Source organism: Notamacropus eugenii, chromosome 5 (genome assembly GCF_028372415.1).
Source record: "Notamacropus eugenii isolate mMacEug1 chromosome 5, mMacEug1.pri_v2, whole genome shotgun sequence".
Classification (NCBI taxonomy): Eukaryota; Metazoa; Chordata; class Mammalia; order Diprotodontia; family Macropodidae; genus Notamacropus; species Notamacropus eugenii.
Window position 1 is genome coordinate 346,673,084 of NC_092876.1, and position 26,647 is coordinate 346,699,730.

At 38.1% G+C, this 26,647-nt stretch overlaps 1 protein-coding gene across 4 annotated transcripts; it reads right to left on the minus strand.

The window, feature by feature from the left end:
* Positions 1 to 358: 358 nt before the first annotated feature.
* On the minus strand, positions 359 to 26,082 carry TIMMDC1 (translocase of inner mitochondrial membrane domain containing 1). Of its 4 annotated transcripts, none has more exons than XM_072613927.1 (8): positions 25,782 to 26,082; positions 24,964 to 25,171; positions 16,576 to 16,741; positions 15,458 to 15,546; positions 14,294 to 14,361; positions 5,230 to 5,308; positions 3,097 to 3,207; positions 359 to 950 (listed from the first exon to the last, which is right to left on the minus strand). In XM_072613927.1, the coding sequence occupies exons 2-8, from the start codon at positions 25,155 to 25,157 to the stop codon at positions 797 to 799; spliced, it is 861 nt and encodes a 286-aa protein (XP_072470028.1). In that variant the 5' UTR covers positions 25,158 to 25,171; positions 25,782 to 26,082; the 3' UTR covers positions 359 to 796. The 4 variants fall into 4 exon arrangements, with proteins under 4 accessions (XP_072470028.1, XP_072470027.1, XP_072470029.1 ...); XM_072613926.1 differs by having other exon boundaries at positions 25,830 to 26,080; XM_072613928.1 differs by having other exon boundaries at positions 25,662 to 25,966.
* Between the last annotated feature and the right edge of the window lie 565 nt (positions 26,083 to 26,647).

The window sequence follows — 26,647 nt, forward strand, 5'->3', positions numbered from 1 at the left end:
CTTCTCATTTCCATCTCTTAGATTCCTTTTCTTCCTTTAAGGCTCAGCTCAAATGCAGCCTATGAGGTCTCTCCTAATTCCTCTCCACCCTTCAATTTTCATCGTACACAATACACTTGTGCATATGTTGTCTCTTCACAGTAAGCTCCTTGGGTGCAAGAATACTTCATTTTTATCTTCATATCCCTAGTACCTAGCACAGTGCTTTGTGCATAACAGGCTTAATATTTGTTAAATGCATCTTATGTTGCTGATGTGGCTTTTGTTAAACTGTTTTTGCAGTTTACATTTGTATCTTTAAAATATCATATGTAACTTTATATCTTAAATTAGTTATATAAAACACATTAGTCAACCATATATTTAAATAAATCTGTTTTTTCATTTAAAAAGACACTCAGAGCTGTACTCGTTTTGAGGTGATCTTTCTACAAGAAGTAGTGCCTTCTTCACACCCTTCCCTTTTAGAAGAATGGTATTATATAAACAAAGAAATAAAACTCTATTACCTAAGGAAGTGTTTGGGGGAACATTCTCTTGCCTTTGGGAAAAAAAAGACAAGTAAATAAACTCATTCTTAGATTTAAAGGAAGAAACCAGATACCATCTCCAGCAGCCCAGCTCCTGGTGAGTGTGCCCAGCACCAGTCATTAACAGACACTTCATGAGTCAGTGTTTACTTTATGCAGTAGTCCAATACAAAGATGACACTCATGATAAAACTTTAGGGACACAGCCAGGAGTTCATCTAGTTCCCTTAAAAAAAAAATCTCATTCTTCTATATCATGAATCAAACTATTCCCCATCTTTACTATCTATTGTTGAAGAAGGGTTTCTAGGAAGATTTAACAGCTCTTCAATTCTCTCTGCATCTCTTTTTGATTGATTTTTTCTGAAGTTACTTTGGAATTCTTCAGTGACAGCATCAGTAACATGTAGTCTGGCCTTCCTGCAGCAAAAGAAAAGAGACAGAAGAGGCACAACTCCATTTCTTTACATCACAGCAAAAAATAAAAAAGTGCCTGGCTTCTGGCTCTTCTTATAATGACATAATGAACTGTGGATTGAAATTTGTCCAGTGGGCAAGCACTGCTATTTGCTATACCTAGGGCACTGCTGCTCAGATACTCATCTTCTGCCAAACAGCTTAATATGAACCCCTTAAGAGCAGATCGATGACTTCTCAGTTTTCAACTCCCTATAAATCATTTCTGTTCTGTTCGTACCAGGGTTACTATTTTTTGCAGAGAAAACAGAAATAAGAATTGAGTAGCTCTGCTCTCAATCACCTACAATTGTCACCCCAACTAAGTGATCGCTATCCCTTCTTGGTTCATCTTATTTTCCTCAATATAGTTTAAAAAACTAACCAACAGAAAGGCCCTGAACTGTTCTTGTACTCAGACTCATTCATTGTGGGTTCCTCATACCGTTTTTCTTAGCATCTGACTGGTTTTCCTATTACTTTCCATACCTTTAGTGAGCTCAGTAACAAGCAATAATTCTGCATTTTTTTTTTCATTTTATTCTCATTCCAACTGGTCTTTCTACAATTTACCTTTAGAGTTAGCTCAAGAACTTCTGCTGTGGTACCTTACCACCCTCTTCAAATTCCTCCACTAGTTATGTGCCCATCCTGCATTCCAAGGTTTTCAATCACTTTCTCAAAAAATTATTTTTAATGATCTTAAATAAAACAAAACAAAAAAAGCCAGAGAATATCTATTTATCTTTTTTGTGCCTTTGAAAGTCTGTGATATTATCAACTTACATTTATAAATTGAAGCTTTTCAAAGCATTTTCCTTATAATAGTCCTTTGGAGTAAGTAGTAAAAGTATTATTATCCCCATTTTACAAAAAGAAAACTATAATTCAGAGAAGTTTAAGGAGTTTACTTAAGACTACATAGCTAGTAAGTATTAGAATCAGGATTTTAAGGCAAACCCAATTCATTTTCCATGATTCCCTACACAGGATCTAATTATCTTATGATTACACAGTACAGTTTTTCTTCTTTTTCAAACTCTTTCTCAAAATTCACTTCTTGAAATAGCTTCTCATTATGGGTGCAAGGCTGGAGGACCACACAGTAAAATTCCAGTTCCCTGTTTGGTAGAAACCATATCTACCTTCTAAATTCTTTATCATTCCAAGATTCCTACTGACACACAATAAGATAAAACAGAATAGCTAGCTGCATTCTTCAGGCCTTATGGCTTTTCCTGAGCTTTCATCTCTATTGCAAGAGGGTTCAATAAAATAAACTCTTTTACTGGGCTTTTAAAAGAACTGGCAAAAAATGTTTCTCTTCATAACAATCTTCTAAATTCTGAGTTTCCCAAAATGTCAATGAAGGAGAATCTCACCATCCGGAGAAATGTAAACTCTATAGTGTCAACAGAGATGTGATATGTAGGGGGATGGGTATCAGCTCTCCAGATCTAAGTAAAGTTCACCCCTTGCCTCTGTAGTTCCTTTCAAGTTACTTCTTATATAAAGAGGAAAAGCCAAAAAAAAAAAAATGCAGTCAACTACATCAAGCATGTTTTTACTTCTCCTAACAGCAAAGGTTCACACACATAAAGAACCACATCATATTAGGGAGAAAAATTACAACCCTATCATTCTTTCCATCTGCTTTCTATTTGCATTATGTACATTTACTTTTTTATTTTTGACCAGGTCTGTGATTTTATGAGGGTAAGGAACTCTTGGTGGGGAACTTCCTCTAACCATGCAGGCTGGTACCTCCCCTGCTGCTGAATCTTGCTGGGGCCCTGAGAAGTTAGGGAATTTGCCCAGACACATACAATCAGCGTATGTCAAGAGGCGGGACTTGAACCGAAGTCTTCCTGACTTCAAGGCCAGCTCTACATCCATCATACTGTACTGTTTTTCGTAACAGAAATAAGCATAATAAATGTGTTTTAATTTTTTGTTATTTAAATTTTAAAACTTTTTAACTAAATGTATAGTACAATTAAAAAGCTTCTCTGAATGCAATAACAATGGCTATTTAGCACTGACTGGCAGGAAGCTCAATGAGGCCAAGAACATGGAGCCTGAGAACGGGTGCTGAGCCTTCCTTACTTACCACTCACTCAGCTTGGACTCATACTGCTCTTTTCGCTCCTTCTGTTTTCTGTCCCAAACAGTCTCCCCTTGAAACTTCTGTATGGCCATGAGTGTGATTCCAAAAGGAGCACTGAGGTAAAGAAAACAGAGAGTGGCTGCTTAGGAAAACTAAGTGGGCACATGGACAATCACTCAACAGCCACTTTTTAATGTTGTTTTGCTTAATTATTTAGGATTTGTCATTACTTTGTTTCATATGTTGCATGAATTGATTGGGTTGGGGTTTTGGGAGAGCGGGTAGAGGGAAAAAATGCAATTTTGTAACACACAAAAAAAATACTAAACACGGCCCTACATTACAATTAGTTAAATAATTATCTCAGTGGAAATGCCAACAATTCCACTACATAAAGCTTCTATGGTACTTGTGACAGATGAGATCACAATCAAACAGAGGAAAACTAATGAAACAGCTCTCTATGTAGTGGCAATAACAAAGAGAAAATCAGGGAGATTCCCTGACAGATTAAAAGGATAAGCCATCACACCTAGAAGCAGGGTCTATGATTCGCTCTCAAAGAAGAAAAACCAGAAATATGAAAATATATATTTCTTGAGGAAACCCCAATAACAACCTTAGGTTGATGGTGTTAATGGACTCATCAAAGGTGGAACTGGACTAGCCCTTAAAGATCCACGAGTGGAACCACCTCCTTATATACTGAGCCATACTAAGTACTTCAACAGACACTACCTTGCACTGACTGGTTCTGTGAGGATCCCTGGTTGTCCCCAATAAACCAAGAGCTTCTGAAGAGAAGGGGTAGTGCTTCATTTTCCTGTCCTATATCCTTGGTGCCTAGAAATGGTTTTTTTGTACACAGTAAGCAATCAACAAACTTGTGTTAACTAAAGTATTCAAAAGGAGTTGGATAACTACCTGTCAAGGATGTTACAGAAAGGGTTTTTTCAGGATGCCATTTCAGAGGCTAGAAGGCATGACTCTAAGATCCTATACAATTCTAAACACTATGATTTTATGAATCTAAAAATGCCCAAGGATATAACTAACGCATGTGATAAGCATTACTTGGGTCTTCAAAGTATTCTTAAAATCTAGGATGTCCCAAAAGTCTTAGTAAAGTTTTAAATGACTAAAGCTTAAAACTGCATTAAGATTTTTGAGATACCTTGTATCAGTCCCTCAAAATTGTATTATGTCAGTGCATAATCAGAGTATGAAGTTAATAGCAATTTTAATTTGTTGGTTTTCACAAGACCTATCCCTTTAAGTAATAGTAGTAGTCTTGGAAAGGATCATATATTTAGATCTGAAAGAGGCTTTACAGGTTATCTCAGTCAATCCTCTCATTTTAAAGATGAGAAAATCAGGGCACAGAAAAGACTAAGTGACTTGGCCAAAGATCACACCGACAATAAGTGCAAGAACTGAGATTTAAGCCCAAGTCCTACTCTGATTCCAAATCCAGCACTCTTTCCATTTGACCACAATGAAAGCAGATTATGATAATGGTCTTGCATTCAAAGTTCTATTTAGCAGTCTTCAGTGTTTATGCAAATAGCTCTATGCTGCTCCAATTCAGAGTGGCATTTGTTTATGTCTGTAGTTATACAGGCAAGTTGTATTCATGAAGAAGAAAATTTGACCAAAGGTTGCTTGAATAGGGAAGTGTTTTTTTCCTCAATTTAATAGAAGTTAACTCTCCCATTTGACAATTATTAAGCAATGTCTTATTAAAAATGGCTTTTGTCACACATTTAAATATGTATTTCCCTGATGAGGCAGTTATACTTCAAATATAAAACAAAAAATTAAATTTCTTTTCCTATGTTCAACTACAAACCATTTAGTTCAAACTTTGTTTCTATTCATTTCAAATAGTGGTATTTAACTAGGAATCATTTGTACTGAAGCCTGTCAAGAAAAAAAGTGGAGGTAGAAAAAAGACCCTGAATTAGTACGGAATATCACTGCATATATAATTTCAAAAGTGACAGAAGGACCCTGTCATTCTAAGAGTCATAATCTTCTAACACTCTAAAGTGTAAATTTTTATCTTGGGGAATCTATCATAATCTGAGGCATTAAGTAAAATTATGCTAATTTGGACACAAACCATGTAAAACATACCCCAGAATGGCTCCAGTTAAACCACCAGCCACCAGACTACTCAAACCCAAGTGTATTCTGAAAAGACTTCCTGTAGCAGCTATTAGAAAACAGAAAAGAAGGCAGATTTTGAATTAAACATTGGAATTAATGCATACTTTTTTCTTTCTAACAGTTTTTCTTCTGCTAAAATGGGCACAGAAATTCTGTTGGGCTTCTTGGTCAATACTCCACCATAAGCTATAGTTCCAGTCTTTCTATAATCTCTACTTTGATCTTTTCATGTTTTCTTGCCTATTCAAAGGGGCTCTTCTTTTTTCTTACATTCAAGTACCATCCCTTCCTACTTCCTGCATGACCTTGCTCCTCTTCCTTCTCCAGCACCTTCAACCTCTTGCTATCCATTGGTTTTCCCTCTTCTGTCTCCAAAGATGCAGAAGCTTTCCCATCTTAAAAAAATCTTCACTTGACTGAATCCCAACTTCGCCATCTATATGTGAACATGGACAAGTCAATAAACATTACTGAGTTTCAATTTCCTTTTCTCTAAAATGAAGACAGTAATACCTGCCCTACCACCTCAAAAGGTTATTAAAACACAAAGATTTTGTTTTTCCTTTTCCCTCCATCTCTGACTTACAGCACATCTCTACCATGGGTAATCCTATACCTATACACCCTTTAATAATATTGTTTTTGTTTCCTTTTTTCTTTCTCTGATTTTTTTGAGCCAAACAACTCAGGTGAGGAAATGCTTTCTCCCTCCTTCCCACTCTTTTCATTTCATTTTTGCATCCCTTGCCTACAAATGAAGCTACTCTGAATGATAAGTGTAAGATGCTTGCTTACGAATGTCTCTATCAAAATAAAGGAGATAGAAATTCTGAAGAAGTGCCAGCATCTAACAAAATCCTTGACAGTTTCACTGACATTCCCTGTAGTCTACCCAGAAATTTCTAATTGCATCCTTACTTTTCTTTGGCCCAAACTGTTGATTCCAAAACATCTAAGACGTTAGAACTAGAGAACATCTACTCAAACCCTCTCACTTTAGAGATGAGGACAATGAGGGCCAGAGAAGTTAAGTGATCTGACCAACTTTACAGAGCTAGTTAGTGGCAGGCCTGGGGCCAAGACCTAGCTGGAACTAGAACCCAGCCACTTTGAGAAGCATTGTGGTATGAAAGAAATCTGAATCAAACAGAATCAACAGAATCTAAGTTAAAAAATAAGCTCTGCCAATTAATGCTGCATGATCCTGGACAAGTCAATCTCTTTGCCTATTTCTTTACCTATAAAAAAAAAGCATTTGAGGTAAATAATCAGTAAGGTCCCTGCAAAGTTCTAAATTTATGATCCTATGTCCCCAGTCCAGATTTTTCTTCTTAAGTCTAACTTTAAGTCCAGAATTTTTCCACTACTACCAACATGTTAGATAAGCTTTAAGACATATTTATTCAATTTTGTTTGTTATCTTTAATTATTAGCATTGTCTTCAATTTTTTTTTTTGACTACAAACATAACTAGATTATGGGTGAACAAGACTTTTGTGGACTGGTCTGGGAACCTAACTACTATTTATAACATCTTAACTATTTATAACATCTATAACATTCAAGCATTTATTAGGTGCCTCCTATGTATAAGTCACTATGCTTAGGCTCTGAAGGAAATAAGCTGATTCTGGGTTAACTTTAATCAGGCCTTTGTGGAATAACACTTCTTTTATTTACCTCTTAATGACTCTTTAATGTAATTCTCCCAGCAATTACTCCAAAGCATTCTCTTCTCCTAACTCTACTCCTCCTCATTTCTTCTCTTAGGTGACATCATTTATCTTTCCTCCACACCAAAAAAAAACCCCTCCAAAAATCCACCCAAAAACCCCTTCAGTGTCTTGACCCTTTCTTTTCTTTCCCTTCATGATCTCACAGAATGAGGTGGTCCTTCTTTCTGCCAACGCTAACCTACCCATCTATGGTCTTGGTCCAACCACCTTCCCACTGCAGAATTACACAGATACTGAAAACTGCCAGGGAACTTAGAGAATACTTAGTCCAACCCATCAATATCTTCATTCTCTTTTAGCTTCAACACTTGCTCTATTTTCTTCTCCCTTCAGATAAACTCAGGTCTCTCCTATCATTAAAAAATAAACACAAACTTTTCCTCATTCACTCTCTCTTGTCAGTATCCTATCTCTCCCTATCCCCATCATTGCCAAATTTCTAGAAAAAGGAATCTAGCCATTAATTATGGAATGGCTCAACAAACTTGAGTAGTCACAGAACTGAATATTACAAAAAAGAAATGATGACTATGAAGAATTCAGAGAAACATGTGAAAACATGTATGAAGTAATGCAGGAGGAGGCAAGCAGATCCAGGAAAACAATATATAATGACAATAAATGTAAACAAGAAGAAACCTAAAATGAAGCTGAATATTGTACAACTGTCATTCTCAATGTGACACCTGAGAACAAGGTAAAGATATGCCTGTCCCTTCTGCCCTTGGAGAACAGTACTAAAGTATGTGCTAATGGTTGTACATACTATTAGACATGGTCACCATGTGTGTAATTGTGCTTAACTGTTCTCTTTCTCACAAGAGAAAGTTGACTGGGATAGAATGAAAAAACAGAAAGACACTCTTTCTACTATGAAAAAATACTATGGGCAAAAGGAATTGAAGAGAAGTTTGTAGAAGGAAATAATCCTGAAATAACAACTGACCCCCAGAAGTGAGAATGGAATTATCACAAAGTACCCAGCGTGGTTAAGAATTTGAATTAAAAAATGAAAGGAAACTACAAGAAGGGACTTGCCTCTTCACAGAGAGCTGATGGGGCAGAGGTACAGAATGAGACATACACTTTCAGAAATGATCATCGTGATGATTTGTTGTGCTTGACTCTACATATCTGTAAAAAGGAAGGGCCTGTATTGGGAGAATGAAGGATAATTTAATGAACAACGAAAGAGATTAAAAAGAGATTAAATTAACAATGAAAGAGATTTAAAAAAAGAAGCATCAAGAAAACATTTAAAAATACAAGAAAGAAAAAAAGTTCAGAAACAAATCATGAACAGGGCAATTTGATTTCTACCATGTTAAAATTAATATGACATGCCTACGATGAGTTTTGTGATTTCACTGGTACAGGGTACTCCCAGAAGAATTATCTCTGCTAATGCAGGTTGACATCTTCTCTGCAGTTTATAGTCTTAGCAAGCTGCCTAAGCCACTGAGAAATTAAGTTACTTGCCCCACTGTCATACAGCCAATATAGAATGGAGGCAAGATTTGAATCCAGGTCTTTAAGGCTATAGAGTAAGCTAGCTATCCATTAAGCTATGTTGCTTTTACAATAAAATTTTTAAAAGCATCTCAAAAGTTCAGTTTCACATACTACACTCTTTTTATCCTTCTTTATATACTGAAATGTTCACATTTGTTGATGATCAAGTTCATGATAAAAGAGAATTTTTTATAAACAATATAAGGAAGGAAACCAAGCTCATAAAGAGGAAGTTGGAAAGAAAATTCAAAGCAACTGGCTCTAAACAAGGAACTTGGTGAGACAATCTAAAAATCATGGGCCACTCACAGAAACGAAACAAAGACCCTGAAACCTTTCTGGAAGATTTCAGAAAATCATACTAGAAAAGTAGTAGTGCTAGAAAAGTGAGAAGTTCTGGAATTAGAGGGCAAAGGCCAGATACCACCTCCAGGGTCAGCAAGTCCTTGAACTCAGATCATCCTGACTGTGTCCAGCATTCAAATTCCTATCCTTGCTGCATCAAAAATCAGTGAGCTAGGTACTACCAAAAGAAGATGGAAAAGTCTGTGATCTCATCAGTGTTGGTAATGCCTCCAAAGATGCAAACCATCACCCACCCATCACCCCACTTCAGGCTCTGATCACCGCTCCTCTGAACTATGAAAACAGCCTCCTAATTGGTCTGTGCCTCAAGACTCTCCCCACTCCAATTCATCCTCCATTCAGCTACCAAAGTGACTTTCCTAAAGTGCATGTCAACCCCTACTCATAAATTCTACTATTGCCCTGTAAGATCAAATACATACTGTTTGCCATTTAAAGCTCTTCACAACTTCGCCCCTCCTACCTGTCTAGCCTCATCTCCTTGTACTCTACAATCCAGGCAAACACAGCCCTTTCTTGCTGTTGCTCCACCACAACATCATATCCCATCTCCCCACTTTTTGTACTGGCTGTTCCCCCTTCCCTAGCATGCACACTTTCTTCAGTTCTACCTCTAGTTTCCTTCGAAGATCTTCTGCAGGACTCTTTTCCTGGCTGGACCCCTCAGTGGATGGTGCCTTCCTTTCCCAAGTTACCTACCCTGTATCTACTCTACATGTATGTGTTTTGCATATACCTACATATCTGCGTGTTTTCTCTCTCATCAGAATGTAAATATCTTGAGGGCAGGGATTTTCACTATTGTCTTTGCTAATGCCTTAGGAGAGGCTTAATAAATGCTTGCTTCTTTTCCCATGTGACTTTTGTCCAGGTACTCATGAAGACTCTCTCTATGTGACTACCCAAAGTGCCAGGGGCATTCTTCTAGATCTCCTGACATTCCCAGAATGCCAAAGGAGTATGCAGGCTCTCAGTTATCCTACACTCTCAATACAGGACTGGTCTACCTCCTTTTCCAGTCATACATCTCTCTGAAGACATCCTTTATGCTGCTTCTTTGGCACTATTCTTCATTAATAATATGCTGCAGGACATTCACGCCCTCCATTGACTTTTGGGCGACCCTTGAAACATATTCTTTGGAGATTGTGGCATTTTATGACTTGCTGCCACAGGGTATCATCTGAAGAATATTCAATTCAATCTTGAGATTCTCACTATAAATGAAATCAGAACACAAAAGGAAAACACAGCTAAATAGAAGGATGGCTGCCAAGTTTTCTTTGGTGAGGTAAATAAAGATGTTGACAAAATATGTTTTATCATATATCCAAAGCAACAAGAAACATAATTTTGCTGGTCATTACATACTGCAGGACATGTAAGCATTTGCAAATACCTCTGTGAAGATGACTTCATTTGCTATTATCTGTGGTAGAGAATAAAGAGGCAGCAAAAATCTACAAAGAACTTGAAGAGATTTTCCAAATTAAATCAACCCATAGGGGAGGATGGCAAAAACTATGTTGGAAAAAAATTGTTCAGAAGTAAATAACTTACACTACATAAACTGAAACATAAGGTTTATAAAGTTCTTTCTTCATAACAACTGTGATAGTGCATTATCTATTTTATAGATAAGGAAACTAAGGCTCTGAAATCATAAATGACTTGCCCATGACCATACAACTAAAAGTTGTCTGAGGGATGATTTAAAACCAAGGTATCTTGAATCCAAGTCCAGCACTGTTTCCATTATGCCCACCTGCCCCTCAACAACTCATACTGGGATACCTCTTTAATGTTTGCAAAATGCTTATCAAAAAGTCACTGAGGTTATCAAGAAACAAAGACATGCTAAGCTCACATTTCAAATGTTAAGGTTGTAGCAATGACATTTTAGAAAACAGAGAGGGCAAAGGCAACTAACATGGATAGTTTTATATGACGATGCTTATTTGTCATAAGAGTTCTTTGTTTTGATTTGATTCTGGGAAGATTAGTGGAGAAGCACGGAGAAGTGAGTCATAGTAGTGTCCAAAAAAGGGAAGATAAAATAAAGGGGGTCTTTGAAGTATTTTCTAAAATATACAGAAAGCATCTGACCACTCTGGAGATCAATTTGGAACTACACCCAAAGGATTATAAAACTGTGCATATCCTTTGACTCAGGGATACCACTGCTAGGTCTGTGTCCCAAAGAGATCAAAGGAAAAAGGATTGTAAAAAACTGTACAAAAACATTTATAGGAGCTCTTTTTTGTAGTGGCAAAAAAAAAGGGGGGGAAACTAAAAGAAAACCTATCATCTGGGGAAGGACTGAACAAGCCCTTCTGATGAAATACTATTGTGCTACAAGAAATAATGAAGGGGATGGCTTCAGAAAAATCTGGGAAGACTTATATGAACTGATGCAAAGTGATGTGAGCAGAACCAGGAGAGCATTATGCAAGTAACAGCAATACTGTAATGATGACTAACTGTGAAAGACTTAACTACTCTGATCAATACAAGGCAATTCCAAAGAACTCATGATGGAAAATGCTATCCAACTCCAGAGAGAGAACTGATGAACTCTGAGTACATATTTAAGCTTTTTTCACCTTTTTATGTTTCTTGCTTTTAATTTTTTGAAACATGGCTAATATGGAAATACATCTTGCATGACTTCACATTTTGATATCATACTGCCTGCCTTCTCAATCAGTGGGGAAAGCACAGGAAGGAGAGACCTTGGAACTCAGAATTGTTTTTAAAGAGAATGTTAAAAACAGAGAGATCTGAAAAATACACAAAAAGAAACAGAAGGAAGTGTAGGAGACACTGGCTAAACTTGATAACCTACAGTTAGTTAATATGAACATTTCCATGATCAAAGAAGAAGAAATCCTAACTGATCACCCTCTTCTGGGTACTCTATCCTCTTTAGGTTACGATGTTACTGCTTTCTCCCAGTTTCCCTCTTACTGGTATGATTGCTCCTCTCTCAGGCTCAGGCTCCTCTGTTATATCTTCATCCAGGTCACACTCCCTACAGTGTCTCTCAAATCTCTGTCCTGGGATCACTTCTCTTTTCACTCTATACTATGTTGCTTGGTGATTTCATCAGCTCCCATGGATTCAATTCTCATCTCTCTGCAAATAACTCCCAGATATGTATATCCAGCCTTAACCTTTCTCCTGAGGTCTGTCTCATATCACCAACTATCTTTTAGATATCTTGAACTAAAGGTTCCATAGGCATCTCAAGTCCAACATATCCAAAAGAAAATTCATTATATTTCTCCCCAAACTTTCTTCCCTTTCCCAAACTTCCTATTATTGTTGAGGGCAACACCATCCTTCCAGGTAACCAGGCTCACAGCCTCCATGTCATCCTCAATTCTTCTCCTGCATTTACTACACATATCCAATCTGTTGCCACATCTTCTTGTTTCTCCTTTCACATGCCTCCTGGAGATGTACCCCTCTTTCCACTCCTACAGCTTCCATCCTGGTGGACTACTGCAATAGCCCTCTTCTAGGTCTTCTTGCCCCAAGTCTCTGCACACTCCAATCCATCCTCCACTTAGCTGCCAAAGTGATCATGTCACATACCAATCTTTAAGAAACTCCACTGCCTCCCAATTATTACCTCCAGGATCAAATACAAAATTCTATTTTGTTTCTAAAGTCCTTTGCAACCTGGCCCCTTCCTCTCTTTCAAGTCTTCTTATACTCTACTCCCTTCTTGTCCTTCACAGCTGACACTCCCATCTCCAGACTGTGCCTTCTCACTGAATGTCCCTCACACCTCAAACGCTCTCCCTCCTGGCTTTCCTGGTTTCCTTCAAATCCCACCTTCTGGAGGAGGCCTTTCCTATAGTCCTACTGTTGGTGCCTTCCCTCTGGGATTGCCTTCCATTTATATTGTATATATCTTGTATGTAGAATTTTTTGCATGTTGTCTCCCCTATTAGAACATAAATTCCTTGAGGCCAGGGATGGTGTTTGTGCCTTTTTTTTTTGTAGGCAAAGAACTTTGCACTCTACAGTCTCACTAAAACGGCTTTGTTACTGAAACTCATAATATCACTCCATCTCCCATCTCCATCTTTACACTAGCTATCCCCCCCATGCCCAGAATGAATTCCTTACTTACACCATTTAGAAGCCCTGCTTCTGCTTCAAAGCTCAGCTCAAGTGCTACCTTCTACATGAAGCCTTTCCTAATATCCCCCAGCTACTATACTACTACTGCTTTCCCCTCCTCCAAAAACCATCTTGTATATTTCTACATATGTACATGTTACCTCCTGAAACTAAACTGTAACCTATTTGAGGGCAGGGATTGTCTCCTAAAAAGACTTTTTTTTAATCTTTGTATCATTAGAACTGAGCAGTGTATGACATCTAATAAATGTTTATAAATGTTTTTTCATTCACTTATTCATTCATTCATTCAATTTAATTACTTTACAAATGCATGCTGTCTGCCTAATGAGACCATAAGCTTCCTACAGATCTCTTCACTTTCCTTTCTGGGCTCTTTGTTTGAAATGCTCTTCTCTTCTTATCTTGTTAATACCTTCCTCATTCTCCTAGGCCCAGTTCAAATACCTCACCTCCTCCAAGAAACCTACTGGATATTCTCTCACTCCTTCTCTAAATTCCTATAGCACTTTTCTCTATCCCCATTTGATGGTACTTAGTTCATTTACAAAAAAAACCAGAAGGACAAGTGTGTTATTTCCCATATTAAATCATAAGTGCCTTGAGGGCAAGCTCTTTTCTTCTGCAATTTAGTTTCCTACCCAGTCCTCAGCTCAGCGCCTGGAACACAGAAGATACTTAGTAAATGTTTGCTGAATGAATGAAATTGCTTACAAATACCTTTCAGGGATATGTATTACCTTCCAGAAAATGAGAGCTATATCTCTCATTATTAGACAAACCAGAGAATTTGCTCATTTTAACACTATATAGAGAAATAATTCAAATTCTTCCTAAGTATTTGTCTTCCTACAGACAGCATCAAGTTTAAAAGTTATCTGCATTAATCCCAAGCACTATATAGTATAGGCACTATCACCACCACTGAAATATAGGTAGATCATTCTAATAGGCAATGATTTAATGCTACATGTTGTCTAACAATGCTACTACTATATGCTAAAATAGATGATCTCATTTCAATGAATTCTACTCTAGCAAGCCATGTAATTTTAGATTGAATTATTTACTTCTTTTCATCAAAACATCTCATATGCAGCAAGTTTCACGAACTCCTTTTACATTATGCAAGTTCTGAGGCAGAATTAAAAAACAATGTGCCAAGTCAAGAGATGAACTGATCCAGAAAGCCTAACTTCCACTGCCCTTCACTAATCATTAAACCATTTGCATACAATGAGAAATATAAAAAAAAAAAGTCTTACCTCCTGCAACAACAAAATGGCTTATGGCATTTTTATTTCGGTATACATTCAGACCAGTGCTCACTGTGCTGGAGCAGTAGCGAAAAAAAGCAAGAAAAAAGATATGCTTTTGAGCATACTGACAACACTCTCCCAACATCATGGTCATAAAACTCCCCAATACAATTAGTTCTTGGTAATATTTTTAAGAAAAGGAAAAGGCTATCATTTCCATTCATTAGCCCTGCTTCAGGTCCTTTATCATGTCTCTATCCTGCTTCAGGGTCTTTACACCCTGAGCTCCATAACACGGACTCTGAAAAATACAACCAAAACAGCTGATTCTGCTCTTCAGCTTACTTGTCAAATCTCTCCCCAAGGAGCTACCTTAGAGGTTGACAGTGAAGAAATTATACATGCAGGTTGTTTGCCCCTTTCTATTTATAATCTTTAAATCACATACATCTAGTGATGAGGACAATACACTTTACGTAGAGAGTCAAACACACTTTACTAAGAAATAAGCGCAACAAGCTTTTTTTAATATTTTTTTTAATAAACAGTCACAAAAACATATTTACCCCACTAATATAGCATTGATGAAGCTATGGACTGGTCCAATTATTCTGAAAACAGGGAATCATAGGAAGAAAGTAATTAAATTGTCTATACTTTCTGACTCCATTACTGGATACCTACCACAAGGAGGTAAATGTCAGAAAGAAAGGTCCTATAACAAAATATTCATAGTAGCACTATTTGTAATAGCAAATAACTAAAAAAAAATGGGTGTTAGAAATTGAAGAATAGCTGGACAAACTGTGGAATATGAATATGATGCAATATTACTGTGTCATAAAAAATGCAACTGAAGAACTCAGAAAAACATATGAAAACTGTTATAAAATGGAGAAAGCAAAACTAAAAAGATATACACAATGACAACAATAAGCAATTAGACCCTGATGAAATGCAAGAAATAATCTCCATCTCAGAGAAACAGGGATGGATGCCTTTTTCCTCTTTGAGAAAGACAGCAACTATGGATTTGGAAAGTGGCATATACTATCATGTGGTCCCTATGTCAGTTTGCTTAAAATATAAAGCAATAAATTTTTTTTTAAACTGCATTACTCAAAGTGTTCTGAGATAACATGTTCTCACCAATATTCAAAGAGAACTTACTTAAACAGAGTCACAAAAACAGCTGTTCTCCAACTCCACCGCCAGCCATACCGAATGAATCCTCGGATGGCAGCTCTATGGGCAGATTGCTGAAATGAAAGGAAGGCTTGGATTAGCTGTCTGATGTATCTTCCTTATACTCAGCACTATGGTAGAAGAATGAGCCGCAGACCAGGAGGTACTCTTAATGTGATTGAAATATCTATATATCTATATCTATATCTATAGATATGCCTACATATCTATAGATATAGATATATAGAGATATATATACACACACACACTAAAAAGAGAGCCTAAGGTCCATTACCTTAACCAAGTGAACTGGGTTTTTCTCTGCTACTAATTCTAGATTATGGGGGGAAAGTACATTTTTTAATTAGCAATGTCTCATACAGAGTTGTTAAATATACTTGTCATCTAATACAAATGAGGTGAAATAATTATGGGCCTGTTATTTATGGACTAATTATGGAAATGACCAAACATCAAGTAGTAAAATGAAAACTGGGAAATATTGATGCCAATCACAAGTATTTACTGAGCATCTATGTATGAAATACAAAAATATAAGACGTTTCCTGCATTCAAAGAATTCTAGTTGGGGAGATGACATATACACAGCAAGGTATTAAGTGTTATTTTGCATGAGAACCTAAAGTTTTATGAGAGGTCAGAGAAAGAAGAGATTAATGTGGTCTGGAACACTCAGGGAGGGTTTCATAGAGGAGTAAGACTTCTGGGGATTCAAAGATACATAGGATTTAGATGGATAGAGATTTAGAAAAGTATTATGGGCAGACAATACAGTAAATATATGCAAAAACAGGACAGAATGAATGAGGTGTTTGAAGAGAAAAAAAAGTAGCCTCACTTGAACCAACTCCACTCAAACACTTACACTTATATACATCTGTACTTCCTTAACTTAACAAGTAAATATGAATTTTCCCTTTTTCTAACTCTGTGAGCTCAACTTCTCTTCCACACATCAGTCCAATATTTAACTGAACTAGACATTTCTAATCACATCATCCCGGCAGGAAACCATTCAGTAAAACAATTCTCAAAATTGGTTAGCAATCAAATCCTATTATTCATCGCTCATACATACATACCACAGCATCAAATCGGTTGTAATAAATCTCTGCATGGCTCTGAGAAATATAACGTTGTTTGGCATGATAAAAAGCAGGTATTCCACCATATATCCAACCAACGATTGCCCCTGAAGCTGCTGATTTGTAAATATAATCAATTTCCTCTGGGACTGGCAGGCGTTTACTGAAACAATAATGAAAGACAAAGTTCCTTGGGTTTAATTCTTCAAAATAACTAACTCCCCTAGAACACTCTAAATGCAAACAACTTATATTTTTATTAATTGTGGTTCTCACAGAACCTACTAAAATGTACTTAAATGTAATTATAGCTGTTTTTACGTCTAGAATTCATCTCTTGAGGACCATTCTCTTTGATATTATCACTAAAGTATCAGTCTCCAGAACAAAATTATAAAAAAATTTGTTACAGAATCCATTAATTCCTTAATTTGAATTTCAATTTTAAACTAGAAACTGCCCAATATAAATGAGCTTCCAGAATGTTGTATATATGACTAAAACCCAGAGGTATAAAAAGAAATATGGATATTTTTGTCTAACTATAGTATAGTATAACTAGTACCTATACTATAGAAAACATATACAGTAAAATGACAGTAATCCAGACTATCTGGGAAGGGAAAACCAAACTGAATTGGAAAGAAATCTGAATTAGATTTTTTTTCCAAAGAAGATTTTATTATAAGTAAACAAAGTACACTGAAGCAAAGTGATGGGGCTGACTGATGAACTCATAAAAGGTTTGTTTGTAATTAGCAAAATCAACTTATTTCATCTGTAATTACAAACAATTAAAATACTTACTTTGTATAAATTTACTCTCTTAAGCAGGTTAAGCACCCTGTCTCCACTTTCTATTATCTTTCTATTTGCTTAAAAGATCCTTTCCTGAGGATTAATGAAAATACACATTCCAGTCAGGCCTAGGTTCAAAGGATCGCAGATTTCTGAACTGGGGTGGGGGTGGGGGGAGTAATCCGAGGTCATCTACTCCAATTCCTTCCATTTTTAAGTTGAGGAAACTGAGACCCAGAGAAGTAATTACAAATTTCTGAAATCTGAATTAATGACGTTTCAGTGTAAATCTACATAGTATTTGTATTTATAATGACGAAGTTTTAATTCCTCAGCACATCAAAACTTTAAGGATTTAGAGGTAGAAAAGATATTTGATGTCATCTAGTCCAATCTCATTCTACAAACAAGAAACTTAAGACACAAACTTAAGAAGTGATATACGTAGTAGGCAGAGTCAAGATGGCAAAGAAAAGGTGGCAACTTGCCTGAGCTCTCCCCAAAACCCCTCCAAACACCTTTAAAATAACGCTATAAAACAATTCCTGAAGTGGCAGAACTCACAAAAGGATAAGGTAAAATAATTTTTCAGCCAAAGACAACTTAGAAGGTCAGCAAGCAAGTTTTGTCACACCTAGGTGAGAGTGGAACAGTTCAGCGCTGATGTGGACCAGGCCCCAGCAGAACAGGAGCAGACCTTGGAAGTTACTGAATTAGCAGCGGCAGCCACTGCTTCTGGAGCTCTCAGCCTACAGACAGTAAGGGGGCTGAACAACTGATCAGAAGATTACAGGGGTCTCTTTGCTGGCCATGGGGTCTGAACTCTGGTGCTTTGCACATACTAGGATCCAGGTTGGAGTCCTGGATGGTAGTCCCAGGGGGAGGAGGGGCACAAGAACAGCACACCTTGCAGCCACAGGGGAGCAGGGATGCTGGTTTTAGTTCCAGGGTTGAGAAAAGTGCTTGTGGTCACTCACAAACCAGTTCACAGCACAGGAAAGTAGTAAACATACCTCTCCCTACACCATACCAACTTGAAAAAAACAAAAATTACAGGTCCCTAGAATTACCTCTGAAAATAGCTGCACAAAAAACCTGAAGTTTAGGACAGTGTCCCCTTCACTTAGGAAGCAGAACCCCACTTTAGCATAGAGTTAAAAGTCAAGAAACAGGCTAGAAAATGAACAAACAAAAAAAAAATTCTGACCAGAGAAAATTACTATGGTGACAAGGAAGACCAAAATATACTCAGGAGAAGACTGTTAACAAAGTCAAAATTCTTGCATCAAAGTTTCAAAGTAAAATATGAATTGGTCTCAGACCTGGAAGAGCTCAAAAAGGATTTTAAAAATCAAGTAAGGGGGGAGGAGCCGAGATGGCAGAGTAGAAAGACACACATATGCGGGCTCTCCCCACACAGCCCAAAAAATACCTGTAGAGAGAGACTCTCAACAAATTGTGGAACAGCAGAAATGGAGAACAGCAGAGTGGAGGAGATTTCCAGCCCAGGGTGACCTAAAAGGCCCACGGGAAATGTCGGTTGCACCAGATGCAGAGTGGAGCCCAGCCTCGGCCATGCAGCGCATGGCTTGCAAACAGCCCTCAGGGGTGGAATCTCCAGTTGTGGAATCCCCAGTCCCAGCAGCAGCAGTCCACAGATCTCCCAACCCATAGGCACCAAATGTCAGTGACGGGGTTTTTTCAGCTGGCCAGGAAGGGAGAAGGGCCTTCCCATAGCTCTAGCCTCAGGCTGAGGCCACAGAGGCCACATGGAACAGGCAGCAGCAGTTCCCACCTCAGCTCCTACAGCAGCCTGAATCCATTGTTGGATCGTAAAACCCCTGGGGGCACTGAGGACCTAATTATTACCTCAGCCCTGTGTAGAGGCCCTGAGGGAGCTGGTCTTTGTCTCATAATGAATGGCAGCCCTGCCCCCACAGCTTGACTGAATCCCAGCCCCCCAGTGCTGGCTTGGCGGAACTGGAGGCCAGGTGGCTGTGGAGAGGAAACTGCTAAGATTCTGGGCACAAAAATATCTTCCAGGCTTCCAGACCAGTGTACACACTTGATTGTGCCTCCTTGGAGGAACTGAGACCTTACAGATTCCCAGAGCATACCCTACTCCTGACAAAGGACCCAAAAATCAAGTAACTGGTTGGGAAAATGCCCAAAAAAAGGGGAAAAAAATAAGACTATAGAAGGTTACTTTCTTGGTGAACAGATATCTCCTCCCATCCTTTCAGATGAGGAACAACAATGCTTACCATCAGGGAAAGACATAAAAGTCAAGGCTTCTGTACCCCAAACATCCAAAATAAATATTCAATGGGCTCAGGCCATGGAAGAGCTCAAAAAGGATTTTGAAAATCAAGTTAGAGTGGTGGAGGAAAAACTGGGAAGAGAAATGAGATACATGCAAGAAAAGCATGAAAAGCAGGTTAACACCTTGCTAAAGGAGACCCAAAAAGATGCTGAAGAAAATAACACCTTGAAAAATAGGCTAACTCAATTGGCAAAAGAGGTTCAAAAAGCCAATGAGGAGAAGAATGCTTTCAAAAGCAGAATTACCCAAATGGAAAAGGAGGTTCAAAAGCTCACTGAAGAAAATAGTTCTTTCAAAATTAGAACGGAACAGATGGAGGCTAATGACTTTATAAGGAACCAAAAAATCACAAAACAAAACCAAAAGAATGAAAAAATGTAAGATAATATGAAATATCTCATTGGAAAAACAACTGACCTGGAAAATAGATCCAGGAGAGACAATTTAAAAATTATGGGACTACCTGAAAGCCATGATCAAAAAAAAGAGCTTAGACATCATCTTTCATGAAATTATCAAGGAAAACTGCCCTGAGATTCTAGAACCAGAGGGCAAAATAAGTATTCAAGGAATCCACCGATCACTGCCTGAAAGAGATCCAAAAAGAGCAACTCCTAGGACCATTGTGGCCAAATTCCAGAGTTCCCTGGTCAAGGAGAAAATATTGCAAGCAGCTAGAAAGAAACAATTCAAGTATTGTGGAAATACAATCAGGATAACACAAGATCTAGCAGCTTCTACATTAAGGGATCGAAGGGCGTGGAATAGGATATTCCAGAAGTCAAAGGAACTAGAACTAAAACCAAGAATCATCTACCCACCAAAACTGAGTATAATACTTGAGGGGAAAAAATGGTCTTTCAATGAAATTGGGGACTTTCAAGCATTCTTGATGAAAAGACCAGAGCTGAAAAGAAAATTTGACTTTCAAATACAAGAATGAAGAGAAGCATGAAAAGGTAAACAGCAAAGAGAAGTCATAAGGGACTTTACTAAAGTTGAACTGTTTACATTCCTACATGGAAAGACAATATTTGTAACTCTTGAAACTTTTCAGTATCTGGGTAGTTGATGGGATTACACACACACACACACACACACACACACACAGAGCATAGGGTGAATGGAATAGGATGGGATCATATCTTTAAAAAATGAAATTAAGTGGTGAGAGAGAAATATATTGGGAGGAGAAAGGGAGAAATGGAATGGGGCAAATTATCTCTCATAAAAGAGGCAGGCAAAAGACTTTTTAGTGGAGGGAAAAAGAGGGGAGGTGAAAGAAAAACATGAAGTTTACTCTCATCACATTCAACTAAAGGAAGGAATAAAATGCACACTCATTTTGGTATGAAAACCTATCTTACAATACAGGAAAGTGGGGGAGAAAGGGATAAGCACGGTGGGGGGGGATGATGGAAGGGAGGGCAATGGGAGGAGGGAGCAATTTGAAGTCAACACACTTGGGGAGGGACAGGATCAAAAGAGAGAATAGAAGCAATGGGGGGCAGGATAGGATGGAGGCAAATATAGTTAGTCTTACACAGCACGACTATTATGGAAGTCATTTGCAAAATTACACAGATATGGCCTATATTGAAATGCCTGCTTCCCAAAGGGGGATGAAGAGAAGTTGGAACTCAAAGTTTTAGGAACAACTGTCGAGTACTGTTCTTCCTACTAAGAAATAAGAAATACAGGTATGGGGTATAGAAAGTTATCTTGCCCTACAGGACAAAAGAGAAGATAGGGATAAGGGAAGGGAGGGATGTTAGAAGAAAGGGCAGATTGGTGATAGTGGCAATTAGAATGCTCGGCATTTTGGGGTGGGGGGAGGAGAGAAATGGGGAGAAAATCTGGAACCCAAAATTTTGTGGAAATGAATGTTAAAAGTTAAATAAATAAAATTTTTTAAAAATTGGAACCTGGCAAATGAAAGCTAATGACTTTAATGAGAAATCAAGAAACAATAAAACAAAACCAAAAGAATGAAAAAATAGAAGACAATGTTACAATCTGAAATATCTCAATGGAAAACCAACTGACCTGGAAAACAGAACCAAGAAAGATAATTTAAAAATTATTGGACTACCTGAAAGCCACAATTACAATTACAAAAAGAGCCTAGACATTATCTTTCAAGAAATTATCAAGGAAAACTGCTCTGATATTTCTAGAATCAGAGGGTAAAACAGAATTGAAAAAATCCACTAATCATCGCCTGAAAGAAATCCCAAAATGAAAACTTCCAGGAATATTGGAGCCAAATTTCAGAGCTCCCAGGTCAAGAAGAGAATATTGCAAACAGTCAGAAAGAATAAATTCAAGTACTGTAGAGCCACAGTCAGGATTTAGCAGCTTCTACATTAAAGGACTGGAGCGCTTGGAATATGACATCTTAGAGGGCAAAGGAGTTAGGATTACAACAAAGAATCACCTACTCTGCAAAACTGAGTATTATACTTCAGGTGAAAAAATGGATATTCAATGAAATAGAGAACTTTCAAGCATTCTTGATGAAAACACCAGAGCTAAATAGAAAAATCTGATTTTCAAATACAAGACTCAAGAGAAGCAATAAAAACGTAAACAGGAAAGAAAAATCATAAGGGACTTAACAAGGTTAAACTGTTTTCCTACATGGGGATGATATTTGTAACTTATAAATACTTTCTCATTATTAGTGCAGTTAGGAGTGTATATATAGACAGAGGGCACAACTGTGAGTTGAATATAGATATTATCCAAAAAAATAAAATTAAGGGATGAGAAAGAGGAATCCACTGGGAGAAGAGGAAAGAGAGGGACAGGATGGGGTAAGTCAACTCACGCAAAAGAGGCAAAAAAACAAGTTTTTACAGTGGGGGGGAAGATGAGGAATACTGAGGGAGGGGGAGTGAATGAACCTTACTCTCATCAGAACTGGCTCAAAGAGGGAATAACATACACACACTCAATTGGGTATAGAAATCTATCTTACCCTACAGGAAAGCAGGAAGTGAAGGGAATAAGAGAAAGGGGAGGGACAGCGATAGAAGGGAGAAGAGATTGGGGGAGGCAGTAGTCAGAAGCAAAACACTTTTGAGGAGGGATAAAGTCAAAGGAGAGAAAAAACAATAAATGGGGATAGACAGAATAGGATGGAGGAAAATACATTTAGCAATCATAACTATGAAAAAAATTTCGAAGCAAGTTTCTCTGATAAAGGCCTCATTTCTCAAATATAAAAAAAGAACTGTTTTAAATTTGCTAAAACAGAAGTCATTCTCCAACTGATAAATGATCAAGAGATATAACAGCTTTTAGATGAAATAATCAAAGCTATTTACAGTCATATGGGAAGGAGCTCTAAATTTCTACTGACTGGAGGAATGCAAATTAAAACAATTCTGATGTATCACCTCATATCTATTAGATTGGCTAATAGGACAGAAAAGGAGAATGACAAATTTTGGAGGGGAGGTGAGAAAAATGAGACATTAATGTACTGTTGGTCGAGTTGTGAACTGATTCAACCATTATTTAGAGGAATTTGGAACTATCCCTGAAGGGCTATAAAACCGTGAATACCCTTATAAACCCTATAAACCGTGAAGAGTGCCACTATTAGGTCTGCATCCAAAAAGAGATTAAAAAAGGGAGCCAGGAGAGAAGATCTATATGTACAGAAATATTTAGAGTAGCTCTCTTCTGGTGGCAGGGAATTAGAAGGATGCCCATCAGTTGGGAAATGGCTGAACAAACTATGCTATGTGATTGTGATGGAATACTATTGTTCTATAAGAAATAGTGAGTAGGATGCTTTCAGAAATACCTGGAAAGACTGACATGAGCTGATGCAAAGTGAAAAATACTGTATACAAAGTAACAGCAATATTGTAAGATGATCAGTTGTGAATAACTTAGCTATTCTCAGCAATACAATGATCCAAAACAAATCTATGATGAAAAATGCTATCCATCCCCAAACAAAGAACTGATGGTGTCTGAATACAGATTGAAGTGTACTTTGTCACTTTATTTTTCTGGAAGTTTTGTGTTGTTTTCTTTCACAAGAATATGAATGTGGATATGTTTTGCATGACTACACATGTATAATATATAGAATTGCTTGCCTTCTCAATTGAGGGGGATAGGGAGAGAAGAAGAGAGAAAATCTGGAACTCAAAATTTTAAAAATGATGTTAAAAACTGTTTCTACATGTAATTGGGGAAAAAATAAAATACTAAATAATTTTTAAAAAAGAAGTGATATGCCCAATTCATATGGACAATCAAAGACTAGTAGAATCTGAGCTGGAAATTCTCAGACACCAACTGGCCCACCCTTTGTGCTCTACAACATTCCCAAGTGGTCACCCAACCTATGCTGGAAGGTCTCCTCTACTATCTCTAATCTCCGCACACCTCTACCCTCTGGGACTCCTTATTCACAAAGTGATAGTCTTCATCCTTCATCCCAAGAGTCAAGATATGAATTTAGATCTTTTGATTGCAAATTCAGTGTTCTTGTAACTATTACTACTACTATTAAGAGTTAAGACATTGGGTTTGAAGTTTAGCTGGGCTACTAATTAACATGACATATAATTTTCCTAGGCCTCCTCACTCTTTTAGATAAAATAAAGGAATTATTGCTTTTCATAATTCTCCCAACTTCAAAATCCCATGTTTCTATAAGTCACAGATGATCAACCAAAATTCTGACAAAAATGAGTGGTAAGAACAATAAATCCCTGCTTTACTATTTATCACCTCTGTGTGGGAATTTGAACAGATGAATTAATTTTTGGGGGTTTCTTTTTTATCATTTGATAATGTGGGGGTTGAACTAGATTATCTCTAGGATCTCTTCTAGTTCCTATAATGTATGAGCCTGTGAAACTTTTCTAGTTTCCTGGGCCATACAATGTTAGGTAAATGTATTGAAAGAATTGTGATTCAAAGTCTTTTATTCTTAACAAAGCTATTAAGTATTCCTGGAAGTTACCACTTGAAAACTTAGACAGGCTTGTCAAACAATTACTGACCTGCAAGGTCTGTATATCTTATAATGAAATCACAGGGGGCAAATATGAAAAACAAAAACAAGCAACCAGTCAAGAAAAGTTCAGTAAGTGGTAGGTGGGAATGAGAAACAGACTAGAATCTCAGAGTTCTACTTAAGGCCATGTTAGGCTGCACTGAGGCTAAAACCCTATTCTGCAACGTCTCCAATGAACAATTATTATTAATAACCACTGAGAATTAATCGTTATATTTACTCTCTGACAATAAGCTCCTTGAGGCGGTCCCATCCTGACTCTGGGTAAAACGGACCCTTAATGTGAGGAGGTAGAGTCTTCTCAGGAGAGCAGCTCGAGTCCGTTGCAATGGTGCTTTCCTCAGCAAGGACCCTTGGGAAAGGCACCAGAGCCTCCCATACTCTTCTCAAACAGGTCTTCTGCGGTCTCTCCATCCCAGTTCTTGCAACTATGAAAACACAGCCAAGTGACAAAAGTTAGTGCCATGGAGATCTTGGCGGTAGGCATAAGAAAAAGAAGGGGCAAAAATAAAAAGGTAGGAAGGGAGTGATGGGGAGAGGGAGAAAGAAGAAAGGGAGAAAGAAAGAAAACAGAGGAGAGAAAGAAGAAGAAAGAGAGAAACAAGGAGAAAGAGAGGAAGAAATGGAGACAGAGAGAAAAATGGGTTGAGAGAATAAAACAAAAAAGGGAAGAATGAAAGAAACAGAATGAAAGCATAAGGGGCAGAAGGGGCGAGAGGAAGGAAAGAAGAAAAAAGGTAAAAAGGAACAAGAAAAAGAGGGCCAGTGAAACAGAAAGAAGGGAAAGAGGGAGAAGGAAAGGAGGGAGATAAACAGAAAGAAAGAAAAAAGAAAAGAAAGGGAGAAAAAGACCAAAACCCCAACAAGGAAACATGGGCTAGAAATAAAAAAAACCTAGTTTGTGACTTCCCCACGTACATGGGCCTGTGCTGGATACACACACGACTTTTATACACACACGTTGTCTTTTACACGCGCACGCACGCGCACGCACGCACCCCTGTCTGTCTTTGCCTCTGTCCCAGAGCCGGCCCTTACCTTCCAGCCCTCCCCACCTCTGGGGCACCAGCCTCGGGACAAGGGTACCTGAGAAGCGCCGGACTAGGGCTGTCCGGATGCCCGAGCTTCCAGGTCCGACTCATACAGTTACTAACTGTGCGGCCCTGGCCAACTCACTTAACGCCTCTAAACTTCTTTCTCCATCACTTTAAAAAAAAAAAAAAGACACAAAACTTGAGAGGGGACCGGACAGATGACCTCCAAGATCCTTTCCGACTCTAGCTATCCCTCCCTTACCGGCTTCTCGGGTCTTACCCGGAAGCTCTTCCCACCAGCAGACAGGAAGTCCCGCCCATGACCCGGGGTGCGCTGGAGGCGCAGAGGTGCGGCTGCGCACGACGCCGTTGCCTAGCGATCGAAAGGGCTGGTGCGCTTTTTCTGGCGCGTTCCGCCGCAGCCCTACCCTTGGGGAATTTGTGTGTGAGCCAGCCACCCTTTATCTTACGGATGAGGAAACTGAGGAAGGGGTTACCCTGCCGGTGCAGATCTGATGAGAAGGAAGCTGGGGGCAAAGCTCGTTCCCTCTTCCTAGATCAGATAGAGCATTTATTAAGCGACCACTGTGTGCCCAGAGCTTGTGGAGGGGGAGGGGCAGCGCCCTTGGCTCCCCAGGAGCCCTCTCCTTGTGTGCTCAGTTTTATTAGCATGGGACTGGCCGTAACCCTGCACGTTTGCCAGTTTTTGGATTTGATTTTCCCTTCCCTTCTTTTTTAATCAGGTGAACTAAAGATTTATCAATTTTATTAGTCTTTTCAAAGAACCCTCTTTTGATTTTTTTAATTCTTTCTTTGATTTCTTTCCAGCTTATCTATTTCTCCTCTCATTTTAATATCTCCTCTTTTATA